At 36.7% G+C, this 21214-nt stretch overlaps 1 protein-coding gene across 1 annotated transcript in view; it reads right to left on the reverse strand.

Moving 5' to 3' along the window:
* The window catches only part of ush2a (Usher syndrome 2A (autosomal recessive, mild)), a 195365-nt gene that overhangs the window by 111164 nt on the left and 62987 nt on the right, over positions 1–21214 (reverse strand). The window contains exons 30-38 of the mRNA XM_017303876.1: positions 12246–12376; positions 8930–9056; positions 8371–8472; positions 7050–7238; positions 6442–6572; positions 6056–6335; positions 5411–5635; positions 4503–4583; positions 2401–2589 (exon numbers count right to left, since the gene is read on the reverse strand). Coding sequence (XP_017159365.1) covers positions 2401–2589; positions 4503–4583; positions 5411–5635; positions 6056–6335; positions 6442–6572; positions 7050–7238; positions 8371–8472; positions 8930–9056; positions 12246–12376 — 1455 coding nt within the window. The remainder of the gene's footprint in view (positions 1–2400; positions 2590–4502; positions 4584–5410; positions 5636–6055; positions 6336–6441; positions 6573–7049; positions 7239–8370; positions 8473–8929; positions 9057–12245; positions 12377–21214) is intronic.

Raw genomic sequence — 21214 nt, forward strand, 5'->3', positions numbered from 1 at the left:
AACAGTCGCTCCGTTCCACACTCCTGTTCCTCAGTCACAACATCCTGGACGTGATTAGACGCACTCCGCCTCTTGTTCAATAACTGGACAGATGGATGGAATAATTTTCAGCAGCATAGCATTAAATCCTACATAGTCAAGACCTTTTAAAGCTGAACCAGTGGAGTTGGAAGTCCATTTTTCATTCACATTTTAATTGCCACACCTCAAATCAATCAAATCAACCTACTGGAGGTTAAATGATGTCTCTTTATAAAGACAATTAACTTCAAATAGACTGTATACTTTAAGACCCCTTTATACTAAACATGCCTTAACTGGGTCATTGTATTCTGCATAAAGCATAACACCAACATCTTTATCCAAATGGCTTGAACGTGTGCTTTAAATACTTTTTGTTGCTGTGTGGTACTGTTGCTAAGCAAATTTGCAGTGCTTGGCAAACAGACCCGGCCTATTCTAATTGTTAAGCTTTACTCGTCTCTCTCTGATGTTTTTTAATTTAGCAGTCTTGGCCTCCTTCACTCCTTTATGCATTTCCAAAGTCACTTTTTTTACATTGTCTGTTTTCTCTTCCACTCCTCCCCACTCCCCTTTCTGCCTTTTGTGCTCAATCACCCTGTACTCGTCTATTTTTCTCGCTCTCTCTCAGTGTTACCCATGTCTTTTAATTCAATTAGGGGGCCAGGGCCCCACTCTGCCGCTATTACACCCTCATTTGCTTTCTGTGTTTTTTAGCCATCGGTGTAATTCTCCAGTCAGGTGTCGAGGCTATCATAAATTAAGAAGCAGCCTTATCACAGTGGACTAAATGTCTTGAAAAGAGAGGGGGAGGGAATAAGGACCAGCAAAAGAGACACTGGAGAAGACAGAGGCAGCAAGCTCATCATCATATTTGCCTAGAGACATAGCAGCGTGGATGAGAGGAGGGACGAATCGCAGGAGTGGACGCAGACATCATCTTCATCATAAAAGACGAAGTGGGGAAAGATAGAAAAGTGAGCAACAGCAAGAGAGAGGGACGAAAAGGAGTGATGCCAGGGAATGAGATCACTGGGATAGTCCTGAGTGTCTTGTTCCAAATGGAGACAGTCTCCTAAAGCTGGAGGCAGGCCAACGAGACATTAACGGGTTTAGCTGGAACACCGTGGATGTATGTGTGTTATCATGAAAAGACAAGAAGGGAGAAATTAAAATAGGATGTCTTTTCATATCGGGCCACAAAGGTTGTTACAGGTGTATGAGAACTCCCAGAAATCATCGGCAACAGGTTCAACAGAACTGAGTACAAGCTAAAGCTTGAATCAAAATCTATGCGTGTTTTGTTGTAATTTTTCAAAAAGGGGTTAGATCGACTGTGATTAGTGTCACAAACTTTGTGGGATCCTTATGATTAGATTGGTCAACAGAGACAGCAACAGAAATGGCCTCAGCCAAAACGATCAGATTCTGTTGACGGCTCAGAAAATCACATCTTGAAACAGTTTTAAAACCTTTTGTCTGTTGCCTGCAGTTTAGTTCAGCCATGTCTTCGTAAATGTCCATGTTAATATGCTGGTATAGTGCAGTGTTGAAATTTTTGTTTGCATTTATGTTTTATTTAGTCTTCTTCACATTGCCTCCTTTCCCACTTTCCAACAAGAGATTTTACCTTTTATTTGTATAAAGTTTAGAAAGAAATGTGTAGAAACAGGTCTACCGTAAATGCATAGCTGTGTACAAAAAATACTTAATAATGCATGAAGTTGGGACTACAATATACCGTATTCTCCGCACTATAAGGCGCACCTAAAAACCTTCAATTTCCTCAAAAGCCGACAGTGTGCCTTATAACGCGGTGCGCCTTATATATGGACCAATATTGAGCCACAACAGGTCTAGCAACTATGGTAAGCAGCCGCCRACTTCATTTTCCCCCATAGAAGAAGAAGCACGCGATGCATGCTGGGATAGTTGTCAGAACGCTGGTTTGCTGGAGGTCATTTAGCACCACGTTCTCCACCAACATGCTGTGCGCGAACGGAGAAGGGTGACCATCATCCAGCCACGCCCCGGTCCAGTCGCGGAAGGCTCTCCTCGCCGACCGAGGAGGGGAGGGGAGGTCAGGGAAGAGAGACAGAGACTGCGGCGGCTGTGTGTCGGTAGTTCTGTGTTACCCAGAAAGCAGTTGGGCACAATATCGCAACACCAACATCTTGAGTGAAACAACGACTGGGGCAGCCCACTATATAAAGTACTCAGGAACCACTTCTTTATTATTACACATCCACATTTGTACGGGACGGGTGGCTACCCTAACTGTAGTGTCTATTCTGTGTGCCTTATAGTGCGGAAAATACGGCAACTTAAATGTCCAATAACAATAACAAATAAATCAGAAGGTGAAAATATGTGCTTTACCTGTGAAATTTCCATTAGCCAAGTATGTGGCTGTGATAGGTGGCACTTCTGGATGGTCCTTATTATAAGCTTTCAGCTCATATCTGTCGATAAGCCCTCGGACGTCACCTGTGGGCGGTAACCACCTCACATTGGCACTGAAGCCGCTGATACTCTCCACTGTGGCTGGAGGTGGTACAGATGTAGGAACTAGACATTTTAGAGAAGAAATGATCAAAATGAAAGAAGACTGTCAGAATTAGATTAGTATTGATAGATAATATTTTAGAAAGAAACTTAAAACCGCATTACAAGGTGAATATCCAGAAATCAGAATTTCACCACTAAGTTATTACATTTAAAAAAATGTAACTCAGAAATGATGTTTCTCACGAATGTAGCAGTTGAATTTTTGAAATGTAATAAGTTGGTGAAATTGTTCACAACATCTCACTTTTTGCACATTAAGTCTTTTCCATAAAATCCAAAAACCCCCTCAAGCAAGCATAAATACTTTTTAGCAAAATTTAGGATGTTTTTAAAAACATTGCTGTTTCCATAAACTTTTTCTAATGCGACACTTCAAAAAAAAAAAAACCTTGATGGAAATACAACTACAAACACTTGTTCTAAGTTATAATGTTATTGAAGTTATTTCTATGTAAAATTATAGTTTAAACTATAAGTTTATTTTTCTTCTTGACTGTCTTAGGACTTCATCTAGAGACAATCAAGGACTGAAGAGGACATTTTTGTCTTTCCCCCATTTTGTAAAATGTATTTGTATAATTGAGCAGAATGAGTCATTTTTTTCTGTTTGAAAATCTTCAATAAAAACAAAAGAAATAAAAGAAATATGACACTGTGTGGAAATAATCTACATATGGCATGAGTTTCACTTTTTGAGCTGAATCCCCCTCAAACATTTCCAATGATATTGCTGTGATGCACTTGAAGGTATCCAACTGATTAAAAAAAAAAGAAAAACCTTGTTTACCACAAGCACAAGTCAAGTCAAACCTCAAGAGAAAAGTATATAAATACAAAAAACAGAAACAACAGGTAGACGGCACATGAGATTAAAGAAAAAGCTTTCCCTATCTCTCTGTATTTAATAGGCTCAGTAAATCATGCCTAACCATTTGCATAAATAGTATTTATGAGAGTAGTAACTTTTTCAGCACTGATTTAATACAGCCAGCTATTCATTCATGGCTATATTTCACAGCATTCAGCTTCCCACCTTTCCCTGTTGGCCTTTTTCCGAACATCATGAGCCACTGAGGGAGGTCCATTCAAGTCTCCTTTTTCTACTCCCTTGTGATCTTCGTCGCTGTCGTGTCTTGATTTCAGTCATTATTCGATATTTTTGTCTACACCTGTTTTTACCCCTAATTATCTGCTTTGTTTCTCATGGCATTTTGATTTTTTTTATCCATTAGTCATTTAATTCTTTCATTCTTGAACTTGTGCCTTTCTAAATGATCCAATTAGTCATGTTCGTTGCAATATCTTGTTTATGTTCATCATTTTTCCTCTCTGTATCACTCAATCGCCTTGCACATTTCTTTATCCCCTCCCTTCCTGTTGTGTAAGTTTTATTTAAATACTATTCTAAATTGTTGGATTCCTTCCCTCCTCCTTCATTTTGTTAGTTCTTACCTTCCCAATCCCTCGTTGTCCTTTATTTCTTCCTGTTTTTAGCTCTCTTCAATTTATCTCTCCCTTTCTCTGGCGATCTGAGACCTACTAGTGTATCGTTCACTACTAACGAGCAGCTTTATATTACACGGGGGACCATATAGGCCATTCTGGGTTAACAGCCTTTTACTGTGATGCCCTTTATAGAGGCCTTATCAATCTCTTATACCGTCAGACACTAGTTATATCAATGGCCTTCAATAAGGCTAACACACTGTACAAGATAATGCTGGTTCCACCTGAAAAATATTTTAAGGTTGAAGAATTGCACATTTCAACACACAAGACAAAGCAGGAAAAAAATACCTGACGTACTCTATGCAAATACTGAATACAAAATGGACCATAGTTAATAATTACAAGTGCATACTATACAATAATCATCTTTGTACATTACTATTATTTCTACAGAGATGCCATACCTTTGCCATGACTCCGTCCTCTCTGCCATGGTGATGCTGCCAAACCTCCTGGAGCCAAGGCAACAAACCTGTACAGGTACTCTGAAACCACAGGTGTTTTTATAAACATGAAACAGAGCATATTGATTACAATCAGATACAATGCATCTAAAAAAGTACATAGAAAACATGTTTTCAAAACTAACCCTAAACCTACTGGTTTTGGAGATATTTTCTTGCAGTAATCTTTATGACTTAGTTCTCAACTATCCAGAAATATTTTTACATAGTGCTTAAAAACCTCCAGATGTAAATAAGCATTACATTTAGAACTAAGTTTGAAGCACCCATAACTCCTGGCCTAATTAACGGTAACTCAGCACTATCATCACTATCATTAAGAGCATGTGTTTGCCGAGTGTATGTAAATGGCCAGGTAATATTCATTTACAGTGTTGGAGAATTGACAGAGATTGTTCCCGAAGCAGCACCAACAGAAAATTCAAATCTTCGTGCTCTACTTTTCTGACAAGCTTTATGGAGATGATGAATTAATTTTCCAGAAGGAAACTAAAAATACCAAGTTTAATGACCATGGAGTCACTATGCATTCATTCATATAAAAATATTAATTATACATACTGCACAGTACATGAAAATACTTTGCAACAGGCTGACAGATCAAGTCATTTTTATTGGTTTTTGTAATACTCATATTTTCAAAAACAAAAAAAAGAAAAACTTACATTTTGGTTTTTATTAGCTTCAAACCATAATAATCCAAAAATAAAAGAAATAAACTCTTAAATGTGTCACTCTGTTGATTAAGTAGACATAAAACATAAGTTTAACTTTTTAAAATAAACTAGTAGAACTTTAGATATTTACATTTTTCAACATGCGTGTGAAAGAAAAATGCACATTGTTACCTGTGAAAGGCAGCAAACCATAATCTGTGGCTTGTGTCTGTCTGCCAGTGTACACAAGCACAGAATCATTTCCTCTGCAGTTAAACCGGCTCTCAGTGGTAGGACAGCCGTCTAAGTTGACTCTAACAGATCGGCGGTAAGCAGCCGAGAGATTAATACTTCGACTGACAGGAGGGGTTCTTTCATCACTGCGAACAGTCAGACCCCGAATGCAACCTCCAAGCCCTGAGAAAGAAACCAAACAAACAAAAGGAGCAGAATGTGTCATAAGTCTTGTAAATTCAGGGATTATCCCGTTTTATGTTTGGTTTGGTTTGATTTGAGTTGCATTGTTCTTCACTTAGTTCTGCATATTTCTCATCATACAACACACTCCCAATTATGTTTGTGTAATTATGTTATTGGAATACTAGAAAATAAGTTGAACTTAGGGTAAATAAACTTCCAATATGTCAGTTTATGTCAGTGGGAAACTTCCCAAAAGAAAACCAAAACTACGAAGCTCCCTAACAAATGAAAGCTTATTTGTATAGAAATATTAGGAGATTGCAGAGAACAGAACTAAAGCTACCAAGAATATTAATAAAACAGTCACAGCTCAAAACATATTCTACTTTGAACACCTGACATTTTTATGCACCTTACCGTGTTTGTGACTTTGACCATTAAGACCAGGATGTGAGAGTTCAAAGGGTACGCCACCCAAATACAGAGGAGAACTGACTCTCAATCTTGCTGGCTCTCCCACTTCCCACATTTCCTCGGCCCAATCTCCCACCGCAGCAGAGATGAGAGAGCCCCGTTTTGTGAGTAACAACTGTTTCCAGTCTCCATCACAGTAGCTAAGTCCGACCCACATGCGGAGTTCAGTTGCACGGCCACCAGAGGCAAGAATGAAGGACAAGAGACCGGCTTCCAGTTCTACCTGGAAAAAAACCCCCAAACAAAACAGGAAGGTTGATATTACAAATAAATATCACAGTTTGTCTTTCTTCTTAAAATTGTAGCTTGAACTGAGGCCATGATCTTACAAGCATGTAATCTTCGGTTTGTGTGCCGTATGCAAACAGCAAAAGTGCACTGAGCTGGTCAGTCCTGAAATCCATTGAAATGTCAAAGTTATGTCCTCCACTGAAAATGCCTGTGTCCAACTCCAAGTAACCTGCAAGTACACAAAGTATGTAATGAGTGCCAACATGTATTTGTATAGCAATAAAACATGCAAAATTTGAAATATAGAATATCTTTTAGGGTACAAATAATTTAATCACCCTCTCAAAGAGACTGAATAAGCAAATAACTACTACAAGGCATTTAAAAAAATAAGTAATGAACTTATCTTGAGACAGAGACCAATTATCTTATATTTCCTTAGAAGCAGCAAACTCATTACACTATCATTAGCATCAAGTGTTGTATTGAGATAAGAACCAGGAGAGGTGTATTTGGGCTCTAAAGATAAATTAAATGTGGACAACCATAGTTTGACAGTCCACATGTTGTATTGTTCCTCATTATTTTGTATACCTTGTTAGATGTTATACATCACAACATATGTCATGTGCTTTAGCTTAAATTTTACAATCTAGAAAAAAGAAAAAAACATAAATTAACTAAGAAGTTAAAAGTATAATCCTACCATCACCCAGAAAATGGACTCCTTTTACAGTTTGAAGAGGACATCCTTCCCAGCTTTCATACACTCCCACCTTCTTGGTGGCTTTTTTCCAATCCAGTATTTCCCATTCCTCTGCAGGGATGTCACTCATCTTTACACTTATGTCTCTGAGGCAGCCAGAGAAGCCCCTCCGAACCAGTCGGGTATCCCCTGGAAAGACAAACTATCACTGTCAGCTTTACCATCCGCACAAAAGACAATTAGAAAGTACAGATTTAGGTAGAAGTTTTGGATGGACTTCTCGTCGGGATGAATTTCATATTAATTTTCTTCTTTTATAGATTATTTGGGAGGAGCCGAGGGTCCGCAGTGCATCGATTGAACAACATAGAACTTGAACAATTTGTGAAAGAATAAATTGGGAGCACACGTTTGAAATTCTTAAGCATTTTCTCAGATCCCCATAGGGTCACTATTATACATCACTGCTCAAATATCCTACAGGTTGAATCTCAGCTGTACCTTTTTTGTAACAATTGTCAAGCTTATAGCATAACACCAGCTGAATATATAACCACTGTGCTGGACAGAAGTGTAGTCCACATAATTTTCATATGTGGACTACCCTGAGAAGCCCTTTCCAGAAATGTAATCATACTTTAATCATACTTTGTACACTCTTAACACCTGTAGATATTGACTTGTTTGAACACCCAATTGCGTCCACGGTTTTAATAAGTTGTTTTAATAAGKTGTGGAAGCAATCTAAATCTATTGATTCCACAATTTACCTGTACAACTGGCATCAAAGCAGACCCACATCTGTTTTATACATGCTTGTGCATTTCAGTCAAGCTTGAAAATGTATTGTACTGGTCAATCCAATGATTGCTGTCAAGATATAATTTTAAACTGGCTCATATAAACTTCCAACTATACTCAATCTTCATCACCAACGAGAAGCTAATAGGCCTCGAGACGTTCTATGACCTTCAGGTCTACAGATTTAGGTGAGTGAATTGACAACATATGAGGAAAATCCACAATAAATTTAATCTTGCAATCTCGATTGTTGTCATTAAAAATTATTGAAGTCGTATGCTGCATAATCTTTTTACCTTGGCAAGAAAATGGTTTAAATTCATAATGAAAAACTCAAGTTTAATTTGGCAATTGCAATCATACATAGTGGGTAGATATAAATAGCAACTGTATATATTCATTGTAAAAAGAAACAAAGGTTTTGCTCATCATAACATAAAACAACAATAATTTAAAGTTACACTTATGCTGTAAAACTGACAATTGGCATAAATAGCATAAATAATGATTTGAGCTTTACCTGAATCATTTCTTAGAATAGCAAAATCTTTGGGCAGACCTCCAATGAACAGTCCCATGTTTTCCCCAATGATGCTGTTCCCACTGGAAGCTGATGCACTTCCTGGGAGCCATGAATGTAGGGTGATGGTGGCAAAGTAAAAGAGGACAACAAAAAGGACTTACAATTCAGGTTTGTTTAGCCAACAATGACTCCTATGTGCACTGATGTATGTAGTGACTATTTTAAGTACACATTTGTCTTTAAAGCATTTGAGTTTCCTGGAAAACTCATGAATAAAATGCAGTTCAAAACTTAAATTAACTTAATTTAAGTCAATTAGTATTAGAAAGGAAGAGCAGCAGAAAAAAAGTAGCAAAAAACACATGAAAACATTGTTTTTCGTTTCTTTGGGCCCCAACAGTAATTTGGGATTTACTTTGAGTCAAAAATACTCAGTGATTCTCACTATCCACATTTAAACGTGTGCCCAAGTCGTATTTAAGCACTGAGAAGCATGCTATACCGTTTAGAGAGAAGCAGAAACACAGAATGGTTGGTGTGGTTATAAAATAGTTACCGCTATATTGGTGGTTTATAGTGATTGTTCCCACAGCCCTTTGCCTAGTTGCTACTATATTGTGCCACTGGCCATCATTGTAGCGGCGATTCCCGTCACCGTGTACACCTACAGCCACTGCTGAACCCTATGAACAAAAACAAAAATGCATAAACAAGCAATATAAACCAACAATATGGGCAAGAACTTAAAATGTTTTTGTAAACATTGACTAAAGGTCTATGGGTTTTAGAGCAATTACCAAAGTTAATCTACAATCTTGAAGCAAAAGCAGAACACTTGCACAACCAAGACACATTAGAAGGACACAAACGTGTATACATAATGATCAAAGTGCTGTTACGGAGCTTTTTGCTAGCTATTATGTATGACATCATTGTTCTGATCAGCTTTTAGTAGCAAGTAGGTAAGGAGCAATATACTAAAACAAGAAATCACATAAATGTGAATAAACACAAACACACGGTGATGAAGATTTAATGATGAGATCAATAAATGTATGAATGCCAGAGTACATCAGCATCTGACATCTTTACTTCTATCACCACACAGCTCAAGTTAACGAGACAACACAGAAGGAGTCTGTTTACCTCTTTTTGCTCACCTCTCACAAAAATACAGAAACACTTGTTTAATTACTTGACTGGGAACTACTAGCTGTGAAATTATACACTCAAACCTCCCAGAAACTACTGTTAAAGTGTCCTTGAGCAAGACATTTAGAGTATAACTGCCACTCAAGTGGTTTTGTTCAATACACCAAGGTTTGATGAGTGGTTTTACTGGGAAGAGCCGCAATAGAAAACCTTGCCAGTCATTTTCGTTTTGTCAGGCAATGTATACTATCAGTGGAGGACATTATCTGTGTTTTGAGTAAATAGCTGGAGAAAACACTGCAATTTAGGAAAATCCAGTCGTGCTATGGTGTCATTCTCTGAGTGCGACAGCACTTGACTGATATGTGTGTTTCCTATCGGATGCCCTGGTATCCATCTCTTAATTATAAAGCACGAGTCCATAAACTTGTGGGCATTTTAAACCAAAATACCACCCCTGTGGCTTTTCATGCTGTTTTGCCCTTGCAAGTACACACAGCAAAACCAGATTTGGTCATACATTATACGAAATACAACATTTATTTTTTGCACAGACTGTTATTAAATCAGACTGAACTTTGGAATACTTTTTGATTTCTAGTTTCAGTAGACATTATCTGGGTTTTGACAACTGTTGACAGTAATCAGGAGTTTGAATGAACTAAAATTACTATACATACCTTTAAACAATCTGGGAAAGTCTAGATGACAATGTTATGTAACCGCTGATTTATTAATTCACAACATAATTCTCAAATGAAGACACACTTGTGGATTTTAACACATTTCCTCAAATATACTGCTTCATGCAGCACGGGAGAAGACATTTTATGCTAAATTTCCAACCGCCTCCCAAGATTTGTAATCCTAAGGTATTTTTTTTCTTATGATAGCTACATCGTTTTGTTTTGGGGAGTCTTTCACAAAAGCCAGCGAATAATTTTGTTCAGTGCACCAGTACAGTGCAAAGGCACTTCACAGCAATATACTTTTTCTATCTGTTTCAAGACTTTTCCATCATTTGGCCCTAATCTCTACTCTTGCACACTGGTTTATCTCTGACAAGGGAAAGGTAATTTTTGTGCGTTCTTGTGCTTTTACATATGCATGTGTGTGGCAGCACACACATACACTTATTTATGAGCATATCACTTCCCTGTGTCATGCTAAATTACCCCCCTGCACTGCTAATCCCATTAGGCTAGCTCAACAAGCTAATAGGGGGAAGTAATGGGCCCAGCTATATGTATCTAGGGGAACACTAATAAGCCGTGACACCACTCCTACTGTTAATTACCCCAAACTAACCTAAACAAAGGAATCAACCCAGCTGGAGAAGACACACAGACATCTTGCAGTACAACCAAACACACCCCAACATTACGTATTTATCTACTGATAAAAACATTTTGCTAACTTATATTAAAAAGTGACGCTGCTTGAGAACCAATGTGGATGCATGTCTGTGCAAGTGTGGGCTTGTGCCATCACTACGTGGCCTTGTGGATCTACGTGTAATCATCTCTCACTATCACTTTCATCATCAAAGTGACTGACTCTTAACCCTGCTACAAGTAGCTATACGGCTGGATTAGGAAAACGGTGATCTGCATGTATGCAAGTGTGTGTTGGTGTGTGTGCATTTGTCTGTGTGTGTGTAAGTGCCAGGGTGAAAAGCTTAATTAGTTTGCAATTGGTATTCACGCATGGTGACTGCAGGGAATGAGTTAATTGCAGTCCAATTCAAACGTTGACACACTTTCAAAGTTTTCCCCTCTCCCTGTCTCCCTGACAGAAACCAATGAGGGGCTACAGATCACATTTACTAGATGAGAGCCAGTAAAAGAGAAAAATAAGAGGAGGTGGTGAAGAGAAAGAAAGAAAAACATGTAGAGAAGAGCAGATTAGACAAAAGAGTAAATAAAAAAAGGTGGAGTCAGAAAATTAGGAGGAAGAAAACACACACACAAAAGAACAAATTTTCATAGAAAATGGGTTAAAGAGCCAAAGTGCTGTTTGCTGTTTTACAGTAAAAGATTATATTTTTAGCAGGTTCTGGCGTTAAGCCTTTACTACTCTGAAGATGTTTCAAAGAGATTTTTACAATTATTTCTCTGTTGTGAATGAAGGCAATAATTAAATGTGAGATTGTTGACTACTTATTGCAATTGATGTTCTAAAGAAGTTTGTTTGATGTGAACGTTTTATTTAGAGTTATTGAGGCACTTCTTGCCTGCATTATCAATCAATCAATCAAATTTTATTTGTATATCACATTTCAGCAGCAAAGCATTTCAAAATGTTTTACATAATTAAAATAAAAACAGCATGTGACATTAAATAAACAGTGAGAAAGAGAAAGATTTAAAAAAAACATTTATAACATTTATATCTCAGTAAAATTGTACAACAGATACAAAATAAACTGAAATTTAGAGAGACTAATAATCCTTCAGGAGGAGTACCCAGAAAGTGGCTGCACATGCACAGGGAGAACATGCAAAAGACCCTGTACTGGGATTTCAAGTCATGGCCTTCTTGTCCCAACAGTGCAACCAGCCCGGCCTCACTATTCCTATATATATTTAAAAAAAATTTAGTCCTGCTTTTATTCCATTTTTTGTACGCTTGGAACTGCAAAAACAGAGTTTATGGTAAATGCATCTGCTTATGTTTTTTAATTATTGGTATCATGACAATAAAAAAGTAAGATATAGTACCTGAGGATCAAACAAAAAGTATGGGCGTCCGTTTTTGATCTGGATGGCCAGAAATTCCTCCTGATGTCCTGGAGAGAAGGCAGACAGCAGGAGGCCGTCTGGGGACCAAGTCCTGAAACTCAGCTTAACACCTAATGCAAACAAAAAGATTAGAAGGACTCAAAAAAAAAAACACATTTTCATACATGACCTAAACAATAAGAAAATCGTTAATACAATAAAATAATTAATGTAATGACAGCATAATAGTGCGACCCCAAGCTCTGCTTAAGGCACTTCGATTTGAATTGTGGTTGTAAAAGTGTTTTAAATTTAACCTTGAAAATAAGATGAAAAACCCGCATGTTGATATTTTATGTCCTCCCTCTGAATGATTTCCTAAAATTTTAAAAGCTCTGGAGTGGAAACTAGCAACCAAGGGAGAAATTAGTTGCTAAAAATTATCTTAAAGCATACACAAATTTTTAAACAGATAATGATCATGGTATGGATTACTGAATTATTTTTATGATATTGTAAATTCCAGAGTGAAAAAATGTAAGTAATAAAGTTGGACTCGATACCTCTGCACAAGGTATCGAGTCCACTGCTTATAAAACGTTATAAAACGTTATAAAAGAAAAAAATGTTTGAAAAGAAAAGCTCTGAACTTAGTGTTTTCACTGTAAGACAGCTGTCTGAGATAATCCTACCACCAAGATACACATGAGGAAACTAGTCTTAGCAGACACATCTACTTTCACACTTATACCATCTCTCACTTGTGATCTTTCTTTTATCTCCTAAAGACAAAGCCTTCCCTGTGTACATTATAAGATCAAAAAAGAGAGTTCAGATTGTGCACAGATTCAAATGTGAACGAAACTGCAGTAGGGGAACTGAAGGCTATTTCCATATTTAACCTTAAATAGGAAAATAACTATTTTTAACAAAAGCTATGCAAGACCATTGAAGTATGCCTCTAAATGTATATTATAAGATACAGACATAAATAGGGTAAATATTTATTTTCTTTCTACAATTATAAAATATAAGCTCCCTAAAATAAAAAAGCTATTTAAGTTGCAGTCTATGTTCAGGAATATTTGAACATAGACTAGTAATAAACATTTTTTTGCATTGAACTTAGATTCTGTACTTTAAGCAGATATGTGTCATTTACATTCATGACCTTGTCACAACAGAGAAGAGTGAAGTCATGACAGATACTTGACATTACATTACCCCCCTTTAACCATCTCTCTCTCCATCACACCTTCCTGATCTTTCAATCTTTCCCATCTTTCATCCCTTTGCTTTTAACCTTACTCATCTTTCTCGTGACCTTTTCATTCTCCTTTTGCTGTACCTTCTTCCTCTTCTGAATAAGCTTTCCTTTGGGCATCTTCAATTCTATCCTGTATTTAAATACACTCTCTTCTTCTAGTTCTGGTACAAACTTCGCCTACCTTTGGACATTTAAATGATAGTGAATACCAATATGCAGACTAAAACTCTGGTTTAACTAGTTTACTAGTAAATTAGCGATATACATATACAGCTATGTGTTTGCTGAGGCTTTTCTGTCATTGTATTTTCTGCAGCCAGAAAATCAAAATGCTGCCCATACTAATGGCCTTGTGCAGATGCATTTTGGCCTGCGGTCAATGGACAGCTCTACCACTACGGCTCTACCGAAGGATGATGGTTACTTGGAGCTGTAGCCACAAACTAAGGAACGAAACCTTTTTTAAAATTTTACTAAATTAGTACGCAAGAGCCTTCTGATGTGTGCTCAACATGTTCCCTGTCCTCCACGTTCCCTTGGAATACCAGACAGGTGAGAAAACATGGAAGTCGCCTCGAAGGGCTGAGGGACTTTTCCTGCCAAATGGATGAAAGATGAACAACAAAAGTCACAAGTGTTAAATAGATGGCTGGCTGAAAGCTCTGGAAAGTTCTTCGATTTCAAAGCAGATTGTCTTTGTTTTCATCTGGAAGTTTTTTTTTTTTTTTTTTACTAAATCGGACATTGGTTTTTATGGTGTGATCTGAAAGACCTATTTTTGAACCTCACAGTGAAGATCTTTTAAAGTTGTGATTGGGTGATTTCTTAAAACGTCTGCTCTAATGGACTCACACTGAATTAACCCTTTCATACATATTGTTGTGTCAGAATTTTTTTCCCATTTTTTAAAATTTTCTTAAGGCATAAATAAAGGTAGGAAAAAAATTCGATAAAAAAAATTAAGTTTTTCTTTTTATTTTGCTTAGGTGATAATTTGCAATTTTCTCCAAATACAAAGTTGTTATTTGAAAAATACATCAGTAGTATTGTTCCTTAGGGGTTATCTGATGTCACAATATTATTATTATTTTTTTTATCTCCAAATAGTCGTCTACAGTAGGAGGGACCGGGTCGGTTGGCATGTTTTTTTGTAATTTCTTGCATTTGCAGCTGATGGCCAGTAATTGATGGTGTATTTTATGATGCATTAGTGTCCACCTCAGTGGTCTGTGTGCATTTATACCATAAAAATCCACAAGAAGCACAAGAAAATGGTTTTTAGACAACTGTCCACTGTAGTGACCACTATGCATGAAAGGGTTTAATCCTTGAGGGACATGGCTTATTGTTGCTTATCAAATGATAAGTTGGCACTATGATTCAATGTGATTGTTAAAATGCTATTTTAATATTCAGGTTTTTAAATTTAACAACATTTTATACAATGGATTTTACTTGACTCTACACACAATGAGGTTTTAATTTGCTCATGACCTGTTGATTCATTTTCTTCACACATTTAATGCGTGTGAAAGGATGGATTATTGAGGTAGAAAATTGTAATTCAGAAGGAGATGTGAGAGGGACATGAATACTTTTCTAATTGCCAGTTTCAGGAAAAAGAAATATGTAAAGCCTCAGCTGTGACCCTGTGTTTTAGATAAATAAAGCCAGCTGGGTCAAATCTGACAGGATAGGGCATTCAGCAGATAAAGTACTCTGGCCAGCTTATCTATTCTTACTCTCACATACAAAGAGCATCGTTCTCTCTGTGCATATTGTTCAGAACACTGTCCGGATAATATAAATTGATAATGAAGTGCATTAATGGAGCATCTATACGGACATGGACCAATTATGTAATGGATTGTATGAAATGCATCTGTGTTTAGGACAAGAAAACAACTATATCATGCTATGAACTGACCCACTATTGTAAGACTGGTGACAAGTATTTTGTATTGTTTAAAACTGAGAGTGACTTTCAATACATTGACTTTTCCTTGACTTTTCCTGCCCAGAACTGGTCCTTGAGTGAGCAAGTAAGACCTGCCTTGATTCTTGAAGATAAATAATCCAAGGAGGAACCAGCTGACTCAAATCTTCCTTAATTAAAACAAATGTGCATGTGAAGTTTATTAAAATTACAGCAGTGCTAAGAGCAGATCAGGTATTTTCAGTTCAATAAACAAGTGACATAGTTACTATTTTTAAGTTAAATTTCATTTAATCAAAACCAGAGGTTGATAACAAAATTATCACAGGATTGACAAATAAGGTAGGCATGAATTTCACTTGTTGAATTTAATAACAAAAAGTAATGAACGCTTTTGGTATATTCTAATTGTTGAGATGAAACCAAGACTGCAGTTCAGAATGTGCTAGTCCATACAGATTTCCAAGTACTTTCAATAAAACAGACAAAAATGCTCAGAAATTGCTATAATGAATAAATAAGAGAATATAAATGAATAAATGTCCCTGCTTGGTTTTAATAAATACATAGGGAGATTATGCCAATTTTGCTTTTCACTTTTCCCAGATTTTCTTCCATCTGTTGCATCGTCTTTATTTTCCTATCAAGAACCCATTATGACAGCCCAGCTACTGGCGGAAGGTAGTCTAAAACTGTATCTGTTCACCTGCAATCACCATCAAAACATTTTCAGACTTATGCTTAAGTAAATCTTGTTTTATAAGTATTACATCATATTAGAAGACAATGTGCTGTGATGTTGGCCTTTGTTTAAAAGGAAGACAAATACAGATACCAGTTTAGAGAAATTTAGACAGCTCTACACATGTGAAGTATTCCCTGTCCTTCAGCAGCAACAGAAAGATCTTTAATCTTCTACAGCTGCATGAAGACACACCCATCCTAAAACTTAATAGAATACATCAATTCCACCAGTAAAGAGAAGGTGCTGAGGATGTCTGGATACAATCAAAATCTTGCAAAACCGTTGGAAAAAGACTTTAGCGGAAGCTATAAGGCAGGGTTGACAGAAAAAATACTGTACCAGCTACACTGAAATATTTTAGGACAGTAAAACATGACAGCAATAAAAAATATTCAGGCATAAAGGTGGCAGTAAGACAGGTAAAAGAGTCATTTCATATGATTTCATGGAGAGTTTTAGGGTGCCTTAAAATATTCAGTTAGATTTATTTGCATCAAGAGACTTTACAACCAATTTATGTTTATATAAAATGTATGCATCTTCCTATGGACTGTCATTCTCCACAATCCACAGCAGAAAGAAGCAGGCACAGAAAATGAAGGAATGAAGCTAAATTATCACTTGAAAACTATATTATGTGTTTCCTCTGATTCTGTTTGTTTATTGATAAAAAAAAATTGTTAAAACAGTCTGAAGTATTTAAGCCTGGGGAAAGGCAAAAACTGAAGAAATCTGGAAGAGAAAATTACACCACTACATATTTTATCAGAACAAAAACATATCAGAGATAAATGCATATTACTGCATATGATAAGGTGTGCGTCTTGGTCCCTGCATGATTCTTTGTGCTACACAAGATGTTGGCCAAGCATGTCAAATGTACAGCATCTAGTAACACTGCTCATGCTCAGCATGACTTCCTTCAGATTTTCCCACAGGACTTGTGCTACTTTACACTGACAACCACTTTGGAGCCATCAGCAGACAAACCTGAGCAAGCACCATGACAGGTGACTGTGTTGCACATACAGTATAATCAAGAAAGCTTCTCACAAACACGCAAACACTCATGCATACGAACACAGTGCAACTGCACAAGCACAATGATGTTGTACAATACRAATCTTCACAGAAACACATAGCCAGACATGTTTTTACATCAATGTTTATCACTTAGGAGCTTCAAATCAACAAAAGGATGGATAAACATAACCTCAAGTTTTGGGTTGGCTAAACAAGAGAATAGAACTAAACAGATTCTAAACAGACAGAATGAGGAAATATTACAAACASACACAGGACAAATRGAGCTGACTGTTGAAATGAAACACCTGCAAAACCAGMCAATTTTTATATACACCTTTATCTCCCAAGTCACTTTTGAGTATTTTGATTGAAKTGTAGATCATATAAGTCACATTGCAGGTGAAAAGGGGTTATAAAATGATTAATMATCACCTCAGTTTTAAAGTCTCAAAWACCTCAAAATTTAACAWGGTGTGTAGACTTTTGAGAGCCTCTGTAGATTCTTTTATGTGTCAAATCTGCAGCTCCCATCAGGTTTGGACACCCAAAGTAACTAACAATTTAAAAAAATATTAGCTGTTTATAAAGAGCTAAATAAAAAAAAAAAACACACAAAAACCCTCAATCACTCCAAGTGATAAAATTAAAACTTTAGTCTCAGAACCATAAAGGATTACAGTAAATCACAGTGCAAAAGTGAATTTTATGTTGAGGAGAACTCAGCTGAGCTGAATAAGTAAAATACAAAACACACATGTCAAAAACATAATCTGTTGTTTTTTGTGTGAACTTATAAATCTGTATGGGATAATAGCCACACTTCAATTCAATTTTAATTAAGGACGTTATACGACTATGAATTCGGTGATTATCCAAGATGGAGTTCAGCTTTAGTATTGCCAATGAGGAACATCGTTTTTTTTGTCATAATTGTGATTTGTAACATTAAGTCGTCGAAATATTGACCAATTTGCAATTTAGAGTTTTATTTATTAGTTCATATTGTTTCATGTCCATTGTTTCTCCTCGCTCTGTCTTAGTAAACAGCGGAGGTTGTGTGTAATCATCTACACAACATAACCTGAATAACTCCAGTCATGTTAGCTCTCTGCTGGCATTAATCAGAGCCTGGCGTATTAATGAGAGCGCGGCAGCTAGCTAATTACACCCATAGATTCTGCAGCAGCCCATTAAATATACAAATGACAGAATTAAAGAGCCCAGCCTCTTCTGATTAATCTTTAAATGGGGAAAAACTAATGATGTCTGTGCAAACTTTCCCTTCACACGTTTCTCCCCCTCTCCTCTCAACGTCAGTGCATAGCAATCAATCATATTAATTAAGGAAAAATAATTTGTATCATTTAACATTTCCCTCTTTCCTGCTCACTTGCTGCAGTACAGTGCGCTGTATTAGAGGTGTCTGGAAATTATCCAAGTCTATTTGTTCTWGCATTTATTTATTTTTCCTTTTTTCCCCCCAAAGTATTTGTATAATGTTTCATCTAACTTCATTAACTGCTGATTGAAGAAATACATCTGGATTAGCAACAAAGTATAAGCAGGACATCTTCCCCATTCCAATTAACCCACTTCATGCCTAAAATGTGAAGAATTACAAAGAGGAAGACCGAGATCCATTTCTATTTAAGTACATTATTTTACAAAGAACAACATATGTCACTCCTAACCGAGACACACAAGGTCGTTAATTCAAATGCAACCAGGAAGTCGTACAGCTGGAATATAGATAGGTAAGATGAATGAACTAACAGGCATTTATGGAAACAGGCACTCAGAGGTTATTCATATCACAGCATGATTACATACTGTTCTGTTTCATCTAAAGTAAGATTCAGTGTGGCCAATGCTGATCTCAAGTACCTTTTTAGGCACTAAGAAACATCTTCAAACATAAGTGAACGGGTTTAATTTATGGAAACATGCACTCCGATCACAGTAATTGCACATGGAAAATAACCTATTTGACCAAAAATAATTTTAGCAAAGTGACCATTAAACAACAGGTGAAAGGGTAAATATGATTAAATTTCAAATGGTAGAATTTGTTTTACTTTAAATCGGATTTACCATGCACAATATTGACCCTGCTCAAGGATGAATCCTTAACATGTTTTGGAAATAAAACTACCTGCATTAAGAACTAGTAGAGWCAACAAATGAATAACAGCCATGGGGCAGGGGACAGTGTTGACAGAGAAGGATTTAGATTTTTATACTTCAGAGTCCAYAAACAATTCAAAGGAACCAAATGCTACTGATGGAGCCACTGATTCAAGGCTTACAAAAGTGCAATTAAATAAAAAAAAAAATGTATTGAAAAAGAAAAAGTTTAACTTGCAAAGATTAATAATGTAATGAACGGTCAAAGCAAAAGACACAAAACTACAGCAATTTAGTAATTATAAAAAAAGTTACAGTTATCATTGCTGGAGTTACAAGGTTTCCACRAGATATCAACGATTGACGAGTCTCTCCTCTGTGATCAATTGACTCTCAAGGGGGCATTACACTGCATTACATTCATAATCCAATTTGGCTTTGATTTGTTCGCTCTTCCGTGCGCTTCTATGGGAATAATTGTCTGCAGATGATGCTATTAGTATTGACGGTTGTAAAAGGGCGACGGTTTGAGGACTGCCGACACATTGATGGTCCAGAATAGATCCGGTCTGAAAGTGATTGTCTGATCCATTACCCTTTATGAAGGAGGAGACTGGAGGGGGCAAAGAAGCATGTCTCAATAACAAAAATCATCGTCAGTTTGTTGGCAGTGTTCAAAGAAACTGTTTACCTTAGTTCCATGAGGACAAGGAAGAGATCAAAAACGTAATTTGTTGATCTGGGATTAAACCAGGCGTGCCGAACGACAACCGGGTGAAGTGGAACAACACGGCAGAATAGTCATTTAGTGTCTAAAATGGAAAATAAATGTACTCCCAATAGACAAAACAATATGTCTACAAAAATCTAAATTTAATCATGGATYCTTCAGCATAAACAAATATTAAAATTACTTATAGACAGTGCAAATTATGTTTACAATTAATGTAGATATTAATTGSTGAAAAATATTTGTTTGAATTAAAAACATGTTTTAAGGATGATTATGTGGACATCAATAACAACTTTCTCTTTTAGAGGATTAGAAATAAATAACGGAACAAGATCATTAATTGGGTTCTGAGTCTTATTGCCCAAAGATGCAACTTCAATTTTTGACATTTAACAAGGTTTTAATGTTAACACATAACTTAAACCTTAAAATGTATCTTATATYTCTCTTTGCAGAGACAAATACAACTGGTGATACTTAGTTTGTACAAAAGAGGGAAGCAATCTCAAGTGGCATCAAAGAGCTTTGCATGCTCAAATCCTACTGATTAGTATCAGCAGTCATTAATTATGAGCGTCAGACTGGGTGATGTTCTCAGATGAAGCAGAACATGTTTGGCTGTGCAGCTCAACCCTCTAATGATGCTGGTAAACAGAAAGATAATTGTCCTTTAAGATTGACTGGGGAAGTCATTCTAAAGGAATGTATGACAGAAGTTGCTGTGTAAAGACCTGAACATAAAAATACATGTATGTGTATGTAACCGTACTCGCAACCTAAAGAACACCAAAATGGTTTTAAAGAGGCGGTATTTTGTACTTTCCAAGGCACACAGTGGCATTTTATACCACAGTTAAGTAGCTTCAGTTGCCATAAAAAKTCTGTGTACATCAAACACGACTGAAATAAATTGGACTTCATAATTTGACATCTTGAAATTGGCCTTGGTCTCTTTAAGAAGCTCCTGCTCTTTCCAACATGCAACTGTCAGCACGATACCACAACAAAGCTTCTCATAATGCCATAACAGTACTAAGCAATGTTGGACTGAGACGTGGTTTGTTTGACAAGCTCTACAGACTTGCAGTTGCACCAGRTGTTTGCCAATTGATGCTGCCGTTAGTCTGGTGGAGCTGTG

The sequence above is a fragment of the Poecilia reticulata genome, linkage group LG3 (assembly GCF_000633615.1).
Source record: "Poecilia reticulata strain Guanapo linkage group LG3, Guppy_female_1.0+MT, whole genome shotgun sequence".
NCBI classification, from domain to species: Eukaryota; Metazoa; Chordata; class Actinopteri; order Cyprinodontiformes; family Poeciliidae; genus Poecilia; species Poecilia reticulata.